Genomic DNA, 11,817 nt, shown 5'->3' on the forward strand with positions numbered 1-11,817 from the left:
GCAGGGGTATATATTCAGTGCCATAGCGGTGCCACACCAGGGGGCACCCAGCCGACCCACCAAGTGTTGCTAGGGTAAAAATCTTCCGACGGACGTGCACGCGGCGCACACACACCTAATTGGAATGGATATGAGCAAGCACTCGAAGAAGAAAGAAAAGTTAACTGAACGTACTCTATCTCAGGCTCAGATATATTGCTGTTTTCTGTAGCAACTCCATGTGCTTTGCCCAAGATTTTCAGGAGTGGGAACCTACAGTCAGACTTCTTAATAAGTCAGACCACTTATTTAGGAGCATAAATGGGGATCCAGGAGCTTAACTTTAGGTACAGTTTCTCTTTTGCCAAGTGGTAGCAGATGTCTAGGGGCCTGTGCAGGTTGGCTTCCCAGTGCCAGAGAAAGCAGTGAAATGGAGTCTAAGTATCCTATACTTATTCTAAGTAAAGTTTGTTTTATTTGTACATGTATACCAGTTCTCGAATAGAAGTGTTCACAAACAGCACATAGCCAATTGCTCCTTCTAGAAATCTGAACCCAAAAACCAAGACCTGGTTCCCTGGGAGCACCTCTGCTTCAAGAATTGACTCCACTCAAAGATCCAGGAAGAGAGCAAACTCTGCCACCAGAACTTTACATTAGCCAACATAGCATGTGTCTTTCCAACACTGGATATTTTCTCATGTGCTAAGAACTTGGAAGGCTATGGGTAACAGCACCATCTGGTGACACCTCCCATAACAGATTCTATTTTTGAAAATCTTGATAACATCAAACAGATAAATCAAGCATGGAATCGCATCCTTCACATTTAGTTTCCTAACAACTATGAATGTAATATTTATTAGGCATACCACAGATTTTATTATCCTAAGTAAAATCACAAGTGGGAAACCCCTTTGAACATGCATCTTCTCTCCAAAACCAGTAGTTAGAGATAGCCTTTGTTTACCGTTCAGAAGTACCAAATTTTGACATGCGTATAGCAATACCCCCTCTTCCATAAACGGTGACATCTCAAAATAAAGTCAAAACCATAATTATATTACATTTTCCAACTTACAGGCACTGGAGATACCCTTTTTCTTCTAACACCTGGTGATTCTGATTTAACAGTTCTAGAGGATGAGGATGAGGAGCTACTAGGAGAAGGGCTACGTCTTCCTTTCTGAGTTGAAGAAGCACTGCTTTGCCCTTCAATTTGAGATTCTATTGATAGTTTGTTGCTTTCAGAGCCATCACCTTTCACTGGGATTGGTTTTACCACCTTGGAGGAAATAAGTCACATAGTTTGTGGTTAGTAAAATGATCATCTTCTAAATAAAGCAACAGAACACACTAACTTGAAGTCTGTTTTGGAAACATATGTACAAAGTTTATATTTATTTGTTTCGCATCAGATATATTCCCTTTATATTGAGACTATTAGTTATTCCCTAATTATTTTAGTGATCAGTGTTTGAGAGTCACATTGGCATTTCAAATGTGTGTGTATTATTAGATTAATTCCCATTCTGTTTTTCTTAGCAATCATATGTCCAAAATTAACATTCATTCATGTCTATAATGTTAACAGTTTCTGCACTATTTGTTTGTCACCTTTGGTTCTTTCAAGTTATAGCTGAAACTATTTATTTAGCAATCTGAAGTCAAGAAAAAATGGCCAAGTTCTTTATTGTAAATAACTATGCTTTAGATCTTGCTCTTTTGCATGCATCTTTCGATGTTATTAAGACAAAACCAATCACAAGCCATCCTGCAGAAGAAGAGCAAAATGAACTCGTTGCATTTTGGTTTACGTAAAGAATTTATCATGGAAAATGTTTTTTCCGGTAATAATCACCTGTGCTAGACAAATGGGAGATTAATACATCAAAGTTTTAAGAAAGTGAATTTTTTTTTAAAATTAGAAACAAAATCAGGGGGAGGTTGACTGAGAAAAAGAAGAGAAAATGGTTTAAAGTTTTATTCTGTAAACACAGCTACTTTGGATGTCAACAGAGGGCAGTGTTGTCACAATAATATTTTTAAGCAAAACAGTATCAGTTGAGCTATTTGACTTTCTAAGTACCAAACACATTACAGATCTGTAAACTATACAGAATTAGTAACAATTCTTCAAACAACCAATAAAGTGAACAAAGAGATCACTAAGTGTAAGCAATCATAACTAAGATACAGGGTAGTAGGGTTTTAAGAACAAATATTTATTAAGCCGTCTTGGCACTTTTCACAATTGTAAATAATCAGTAAAATAATTCTAATTATCACCCTTTCTTGAACACTACTTACCACAGGGCCTCTCCTGCTTCTCCTTTCCAGCCATTCATGCTTCCAGGCTGGCATACATGTTGCCTTGAGTTTCTCCCTGATCATGCGCTCTTCTGGGCGGTCATCCATTTTCTGCAACCCCCTGAGGGTTTCTTTATTCTCCATGTCACGACTAAAATAAAGAAAAAAAAGATAATCATAAATGTGATTGTCTTTTATTAAAATTAAAGACAAATACTGTGGTATTCTTAAACCTTGTACCATCAAAAATCTCTCTCTCTCTCGCCTTACAATATAATTACCAAAACATTAATTCCAACTGGCTGAAGCAAGCCACTTCAGCATTACTGTGAACAATTTGCTATCCTGCTATTTGGAGCATAACTACTTTGAGGCATATTTACTTGAAATGTGTACTAGTCTGGGTATTAGACATCCAATAAGAAAGGCTTCTTTATGAAATACTAATTTGAACCAAAACAAAAACCCCACATCAACCAATTCCCTGCCTCCAGAACCTCCCATACAAAGCTCTGAAGTTTAAGGTTGCTCATATACCTATAGACACATGAAGGCTTGCAGTGTCTCATGTATTTTAAGAAAATTTATAACATAAATAGTGTAGAAAATTTAGAAAGAGGAAGGTATATTCTAAAAATATGTCATGCCACAAGTCATTTGTGTAAAGAAAAGCTTAGTGAAAGCATTTAACAATTTGTTTAAATTAGAAAGGGAAGTCATAAAAGTAAGGATTAGTTAAGAGCTGCTTTCTGGACTACTTTTGACTCAAAAGCATTCCCAATCAGCTATCATAACAAAATATGTAGTCCACTAATATCACTATAATGAATGCTTATATGATTTTGATCTACAGCAAAGGAATTGCCTGTAGTACTCAAATACTTGAGTACACATGAGAACAGTCCAAAGGATTACCTGATTCCTTGAACTAACTGCGAAATCACCAAGAAAACCACATTCCTAGCCACAACACACGATCCCTTGCTATGTTCTAGAAGTTAGTTCATTTGAAAGAAAATAAGTTGTATTTTTTCAAAAAGCAAATCTATCACCTAAATCCAATTAGAATGTCAATCTGAATGGATGCTTATCAAAAATATTTTTTAAAAAAATCAAACTAACATGGAAAAAATAGGGCTTTTAATAATTTGTCTACATAGAACAAATAATTTGCATATTTGCCGCTGTTTCATATACACACACAATTCTATCTCAACCTTCTAAAATGTTTATCTTAGTTATGCAGATAGAACTTCACTACTATACATTGTCTTATGAGTTTTTTGTAAGTAGTATTACTATTAGACAATCTGTAATATATAAATTATCTTTCCTGTGACAAAAATAAATTAAAAATGTCTCTTTTGTGCAACAATCCATAGCTAATGGTGAAAAAGTGATTGTAAAGAATGAAAAAAAAAATACTGTGATCAAATGTTTCTGTTGGCCCAAAACAGCAGTGATCAATATTACAAGAAATTTTTTATCTCATTGTAGAGACAAAGGAAACAAACTATCTAGAGACAGGAAATATCTTTTTCCTGTTCAGTGCAGAAGTGCCATACACAGATGGACACCAGAAAACAAAATATTTTCTTTTCTTTCAAGCAACATCCTCTAAACATACTGCTAATATGAGTTTGATTTTAGGTGTTTTATTGAAAGGGGCCGATTAATCTTAAATTTCTAAATACAATAAAAACTCCATCCAAATAAGTAAACCATTTTAACCTCTGAAAAAGTCAGGCCCAATCTGAGTAATCAAGGAGATCAAATATATATTTAAACAAACCCAAAATTGGAATATTCATAACTCTGCTGCACGAAATCTGAATCCTAATATAAACAACAACAAATTCTTCAATATCATGAAAGACACAATATTATTTGTGATTCCATAGTAGTCAGAGTTCCAATCAAGAATGGGGCTCCACTGGGTTGTGGGCCACACAAGAATATACAAAATCACTCTAACTTATGTAGGGCCTTTTTTATATTCTTTCCTTATTCAGCCAAAGCACCTCAGACGACTAAGGGAGCTTTACCTGAATAAGAACATTTAAGAATAAGAACATACAATGGTACAGCCACAAAAATCTAGGTGAGCATTTTAAATTACTTAAACATCTAAAATATACTGTAGTTGTAATTTCAAATGCATGAATATTTTGTATACAAGACAGAAAAACTATGCAAGAAACAGAAGAATGAAGCATACTATTTCATCTATTCACATAACCATGATTAACTTCCCAAGTGATATAAAAAAGTCTTAGTGGCCCTTGAACTTGAATTCATGAACAATGTAATACAACAGTGAAGGCTTCACAATCTGTACTTGTTCTCCAAAAAGCAGAAGCAACTATCTGTTCTCTCATGTGACAGTAAAACCAATATACTCTGACTTACAAAGAACTGTTGTTTTAAAATGTAGGTGGGACAGACCAGCTGAGTCTGAAAGTGTACTCTCTAGTAATCTAAGATAAATTCTGCAATAGGGCATTCTGCAATTAAGTATCATATATTACCACAGAATGCTGTTTTGGAAAAAAAATTAAAAGATTTTATGTCACTGAACTCAAATATAGTTTTAAGTGAAGTGCATTATTAAAAATTCTTGTACTGAGCATTTAAGACAATCCCCTCCCCCAATGTGTACATGGAATATCCTTGTATCTTGCAATATATTTTATAAACTGAGTTTATCCACAGTTGGGCCTGATCTTCATAACTAAGGCAAGACTCCCGCTGACTAAAATGGGCAATGGTAATTTTGAGTCATGTTAGCAGGATTGGTTCCTATATTACTCCACTTTAAAATCCTCAGAACAATAAAAATAGCTTTTGATGGATTTTGTGGACTGCACCACTGCAACAAATCAAGCGCCTGATCTTGCAAGGTGCTGAAGACTAACTCTGATCCAGAAAAGTTTTTAGGCACAAACTCAACTTCTAAGCATGGCAGTACTCCCAACTGAAGATTAACACTAAGCATGTGCTTAAGTGCTTTGCTAGAGCAAATGGAGAGCGCCTGGCTGAATTTTAACGTTAGATCTCTGTGAATAAAACTGCAGCAATATTGCTAGTGGAATACACTCATCAGTAATTTTGTGTACACACACACACTTCAGTTCACTTTTAACCAAATATACTTATAAAAGCCACACTCTTGCCACAGGTCATTTTTAGGACTACTACATAAAAGTATTCATATAATAAAAGATACAAATACAAGCTTAGGCAGTTTATTAATATTTGGAGGTTCACAGATAATTAGGAAGAATTATTTCTGATACAAATTTTATGACCAACTGCTACAATGACATGAACTACTACTGGTCCTACTTCTTATATCAAGTGTTTGAGATTCAAATACCAGAAAATATAAATCTTTTATAACCTAAAATTAAATACCAACTGTTCAAAAAGAAAATGGAAATTAGTTTCCAGTTGCTGTTCCTTAATAACTTCGCTACCACCACCTGAAGAATGTCAAATTATTAAATTATCCATCTATTTAATACATGTTTTATAATAATATGTGATTATAGCTCATTCTTTCCACTGCATCAGGTGGCCATGTATTCAAGTAACAAACTAGATTCAGATTTATACTTGATGCAGATGGCAGGACCTCAGAGAGAAAAAAGGTTACATTCCTTTGTCTGAGGGGTTAAACAGATGTTCCCTATCTGCACATGCAATTAGAAATTAGACAACATCTCAGCACTAAAAAAGTACAGTGCTATGTAAGTAAATTACATACAAAAGTCTACATTAAAACAACATTAATTTAGGTTGCAAGATCAAGCACTGGAAAAACATGAAATATAAGAATTAAGGTTGCCAGTGCAACTGTATCATCTGAACATTTCACAAACGCACAGATTGCATTTCAAATCAGAGTATTATCCTCATTTTACAGATGGGCTAATGGAGACAAAAACTTGCGTGAGGCCTCACAGTGAAATTACTGGCAGAACCTCATGACTTTCAACACTGAGCTCGTTCCTTCAGGCCATGCTGCTTTACTGCCCAAATGTTAAGCATCCACAGCTCCTACTCACTTCAGTTGGAGTAGTGAGTGCTCAGTACTTCTGCAAATCAGACTCCAGGCATTCAAGCTGGGTACACAGAATTGAGAAACAGAAAATTAGTGGCCACGTGCCAAAATTTGTGTTTAAGTGACTTGCTCAGCATCACACAGGAAGTCTGTGGCAGATGCATGAATGGAACCGAGTTTTTCTGCCTTAAACACCAGAACATTTTCTTTTCCTGAAAAACACTGCCTGTCTCATTCTCTACACATTTTAAGTTCTACAGCAGGAAAGGAAGGATTCCTAAAAACAACAGCCACATTGAGTACACTACCCTCATTCATTCCTTGAGCCCCATCCATCCTGTGCACTGAATGTGGCAGGAGTCCTTTGGAAAAATGATGTGTGATCACATAAGTTACGTATGTTAGCACAATGCATATACACGAGAGGGAAGAATTAGGGTTGCATGGGCAGACAACACAGCTTTCAAGAGCCATGACCTATAACTTAGATGACTTGCTTTTAACATTTTTTACATGTAATTTCCTAAATGTATTTTTAAAGGTAAAAATAAATAATATTATGCAATTGTAATAACCCCCACATAATGCATCATCAGGCATTAAGAAACTAAGGGTAGGTCTACACTGCAAACAAACTCATCTGGCTGGCCCACATCATTTGACCTGGCTCAAGCTGCAGGGCTGTAAAATTTCAGCATAGACATCCAGGCTTGGGCCTGAGCCTGAGCTCTGGGACCCTGTGAGGGGGGAGGGTTCCAGAACCTGGGCTCCAGCCCAAGTCCAAACACCTACGCTACAATTTTAAAGCTCCACGGATCCCTGCGAGCCCTAGTCAGCTGGGTGTAACTGCAGTGTAGGCAAACCCTAAGGCCTTGGCTACACTGGCACTTTACAGTGCTGCAACTTTCTCGTTCAGGGGTGTGAAAAAATACACCCTTGAGCGCAGCAAGTTACAGCGCTGCAAAGCGCCAGTGTAAACAGTGCCCCAGCGCTGAGAGCGCAGCTTCCAGAGCTGCAAACTAATCCCCATGGGGAGGTGGAGTACGTGCAGCGCTGGGAGAGCTCTCTCCCAGCGCTGGCGCAGCAATCACACTTGCACTTCAAAGCGCTGTCGCGGGAGCGCTCCCACAGCAGCGCTTTGGAGTTTCGAGTGTAGCCAAGCCCTAAGTGACTTGTACTGGGTGTGTGAGCTAGACAGAACAAGTTGACACTTCCCCCACGCAGCTAAAGGTGATCTGGCAGGAGCTGGTCTGCCTCTGCTCTCTGAAAACCCCAGGCAGCAGAGCAGTGCGCTGCTGTTACACTGACAGCAAGAGACTTGGGTCTTCAGAATATTGGCTTGCTGCCAAAATTATTATGAGAAATGCAAACCAAAAATGAGAAGTGTTGATTTTCAACTTCCGATAGCTCACCCAAACCTGAGCGGAATTTCATGGAACAAGCAAAAGGGCATGTTCCTAGCCCCAAGGCTTTCTCCCTGATGAATTTCAAAAGTCTTCTCCAAACAAGAGCTTCTCAAAAAGATTACAAGAATCTTGTATTATGGAAAGTTTTGGCCAACTTAAATACAGAGGCTGTTGCCAGCTCCTATAATAATGAAGTGAAAGATTCCATAGCAGTTTCCTAAAAAGTAGGTTTCTGAATCGGTGTTCATAATAGTGAAACAGAGAGAGTGTCCATAGCTTTGTGAAAACTATTGCTTTTCACAGGACTGTCTCACTCACCTACTAGGAGCACTGCACTCCCAATTTTGAATAACTATTTTACCTTAAATATATAAAATTTCAATAGGACCAATGCATTATATCAATAGTCTATGTTAAAGACAAAGTTTTACTTAACATTGTGGAATGTAGATTTTAAAAATTATTTTTCTAAAATTTTTTTTTCAAAATTTGATGGTTTATTATGTATCTATTTTGTACTGCTTTGTAAGGCCTGGTTTTCTAAAACACAGTATTACCCTTCAATGACAATTTTAACAAAAGCATAGGGTACATAGATTCATAGACTCTAGGCCTGGAAGGGACCTCGAGAGGTCATCGAGTCCAGTCCCTTGCCCTCATGGCAGGACCAAATACTATCTAGATCATCCCTGATAGACATTTATCTAACCTACTCTTAAATATCTCCAGAGATGGAGATTCCACAACCTCCCTAGGAAATTTATTCCAGTGTTTAACTACCCTGACAGTTAGGAACTTTTTCCTAATGTCCAACCCTAAATCTCCCTTGCTGCAGTTTAAGCCCATTGCTTCTTGTTCTATCATTAGAGGCTAAGGTGAACAAGTTTTCTCTCTCCTCCTGATGACACCCTTTTAGATACCTGAAAACTGCTATCATGTCCCCTCTCAGTCTTCTCTTTTCCAAACTAAATAAACCCAATTCTTTCAGCCTTCCTTTATAGGTCACGTTCTCAAGACCTTTAATCATTCTTGTTGCTCTTCTCTGGACCCTCTCCAATTTCTCCACATCTTTCTTGAAAGGCGGTGCCCAGAACTGGACACAATACTCCAGTTGAGGCCTAACCAGCGCAGCGTAAGCGGAAGAATGACTTCTCGTGTCTTGTTTACAACACACCTGTTAATGCATCCCAGAATCACGTTTGCTTTTTTTGCAACAGTATCACACTGTTGACTCATATTTAGCTTTACATAAAACTACATTATTTCTTTTTAACAAAAGAAGGTTGTCTATTTTAAATGGCATGTAAGCAGTCCAAAGCAAATATTATTTTTTGAAAGTTCAATGTACTTAATACTGATTTTCTAGTAGTAAATTACTGTTTTTCATTAGACCAAGGGCTGCTCTAATCCATCTGTCTGAGGTCTCTCAACAATTGCAAACTATTAAGAAAGAAAACAAGGAATATAACTAGCTTCTTCAGATAAGTAGTTTATTTAGTATACAGGTAAACTGACTTTTCCCATTAGTAGTAGAGAAACTAGGGGGGAAAAAAGCCCCACAACTTCTGAAAACAGGTAAGAGCAAATTCACTAGTAAAAGAAAAGCTCTGTCTGCCCTATCCATAAATACTCAGTTGTAAGAAATAAATCTAATCAGTAACTGTCCTAGTAACTTCTGTGTACATTTATGTGCCCACCTCAAGAAAGTTAGCATGTTTGACATGTGGGATCCATAAAGCAAACTATCCATTCTTTAGATCCTATCTTCTGGTCCCTAACATTTCAGTAATACTTTCTCTGTTTTTTCTTTATTACCACCAGAATTTTAAAAAAAAGGAAACTAGCTTGTTCAGAGTATGGAAAATATGGAAGAAAGGAGAATTGTTCATTATTCATCCCTAAATCCTTAACCCAGAGCTACTGTCTTTTCTACTTTGGTAATGCTTACGCTTTATCCTGTGAGAGAGAACCTTAAAGGTTCTCTGCCTTCTCTCCCCAACAGTCATCTATCCATGAAGAGAACTACAAACACAACACATTTATGGAAGTTTGATATGCTAATGACCTGCTAGTCAGAGGGGACATCTGGCTATATATAATAAAGAATGAAATATTCAGAAGCTCTAACTAGACAAGTAGACTCATAATGAAATTTATTAAAATTCTGTAAGGAGGTAGTGAATGAGAAAACTTCTACTTCTGGAAGAACAAGGGTCTCTAAGACCAAAATCTTCAAAGCTGGATGCCTAATATTAGGTACCTAAATAAGTGGCCTGAATTGCAGACATGCTGAACATGGACCTACTGTTCCTCAGCACCTCTGAAATTCATGCCATTTATTTAGGTAAATGAATATAGGTTGTACTACTCATTTTGACTTACTTATTTTGTACCTTAGGCACACAAATTCATGTAGCTATTTAAGAAGAGCACTCCTGAATAAGTAAAATAATAAATACTGACTTATGCTGCAAGACAGTGCTTGCAAAAAAATTGATAAAATGGGCTTATCCTCTTAAAATAGAAAGCAAATAATCACATAAAAAAGGAGAACAACAACAGATCCTAGATCTATTTAATCTGCCTTTCAGGACTGCTATGCCAATTTATATGTATTACAGTACACAAATTCTACGAAGCAGATACAAGTGTTTTTTAAAAAAGTAAAAACTATCAATTCTTTCAGAATATGAGAGAATCTCTGGGCATAGATTCAAAGGGCTATTAATAGGTGAAGTTTGGGGAAAACCTAGTATTCTCTGTCTATACAGCCCAGTTCTTTAAAACTTTTAGGCAAGAACTTGTTCCTTTATTAACGAGAGTGCTGAAATTCTAGATCACAGTAGTCTCATAAAAAGTATACACCAGAGCCCCCCAAACTATGGGGTGCATGGAGGAACATTCAGGGGTGCATAGCTGGGGCCCAGGCCAGCCCCTCCGTGGCATTAGCCACTGACTGAAGAGAGGATACTGGGCTAGATGGACAATTGGTCTGACCCAGTACGGACATTCTTATGTTCTTATCTATATACATAAACATCTATACACAAAAATTATTCTAAAATATTTGCAACAAGAGGTTTATCAAACAATTCACACAAAAATTCAACATGTTTATTACTGGAAGGTAATATTCAAATAATCTAGGATGTAGACAACTAAATCTTGTACCAATGCAGGTTCTGACGGGACCCAACTTCAGGACAAATTGCCTGAAGCAGGGCAGTTACAGCACAAGGCTGAGGTTTTTCCACCTCTAAGGCAAACCAAACCAGCCAGACAAAGAGGACTTTGGTCTCACTCCATTGGCTAAAAACAAGTCACACAAGCAATTCCGTTAGACACAGGACTGCCCAGAGGGGGAGGGGAGGTGGCAAGTGGGGCAATTTGCCCCAGGCCCTGGACCCCGCAGAGGCCCCGATGAGCATATAGTATTCTATAGTATTGCAACTTTATTTATGGAAGAGGCCCCCAATATTGCTTTGCCACAAGCTACAACGCTGTAAAGCGCCAGTGTAAACAGCGCCCCTGAGCTGGGTGCGCGGCTCCCAGCTCTGTAAGCTAATCCCCTCGGGGAGGTTGCATACCTGCAGCACTGGGAGAGTTCTCTCTCAGCGCTGGCGCCGCGACCACACTCTCACTTCAAAGCCGTGCCACGGAAGCACTCTCCCGGCAGCGCTTTGGAGTTTCAAGTGTAGCCAAGCCCTACATCTCTGGAGTACATCCACAGCTGGGATGGGTCATTCAGTCCTTTGTGTAGAGCCTCCATTTGTAGCAAAGTCCCTCCAGAGGTAAGAAGCAGGACTGAAGACCAGATGGAGATGAGGCATCAGCCTTTTATAGTCTTTTCCAGGTGTAAGGTCACCCCTTTGTTTTTACTGTGGAAAAGTACGGCAAAATGGAGTCTGGAGTCACATGGGCAAGCTCCTGCATACTTTGCTGAGGTACAAGGCATATCTGCCTTCTCTCAATGGGTCAATTGTGTAGTTGATGGTCTTTAATGGGTCATCAAGCAGGCTAGGCAGAGCTAACACCAACTTGTCTGGGGTGTCACCCAGA

The 11,817-nt window shown here is 38.1% G+C and overlaps 1 protein-coding gene across 2 annotated transcripts in view; it reads right to left on the minus strand.

The window, feature by feature from the left end:
* MAP3K1 (mitogen-activated protein kinase kinase kinase 1) overlaps positions 1-11,817 on the minus strand; it is a 109,862-nt gene that overhangs the window by 42,078 nt on the left and 55,967 nt on the right. For both annotated transcript variants that reach the window (XM_030566886.1, XM_030566887.1), the window contains exons 2-3: positions 2,290-2,440; positions 1,061-1,264 (exon numbers count right to left, since the gene is read on the minus strand). In XM_030566886.1, the coding sequence (XP_030422746.1) occupies positions 1,061-1,264; positions 2,290-2,440 (355 nt within the window). The remainder of the gene's footprint in view (positions 1-1,060; positions 1,265-2,289; positions 2,441-11,817) is intronic.

The sequence above is a fragment of the Gopherus evgoodei genome, chromosome 6 (genome assembly GCF_007399415.2).
Source record: "Gopherus evgoodei ecotype Sinaloan lineage chromosome 6, rGopEvg1_v1.p, whole genome shotgun sequence".
NCBI lineage: Eukaryota > Metazoa > Chordata > Testudines > Testudinidae > Gopherus > Gopherus evgoodei.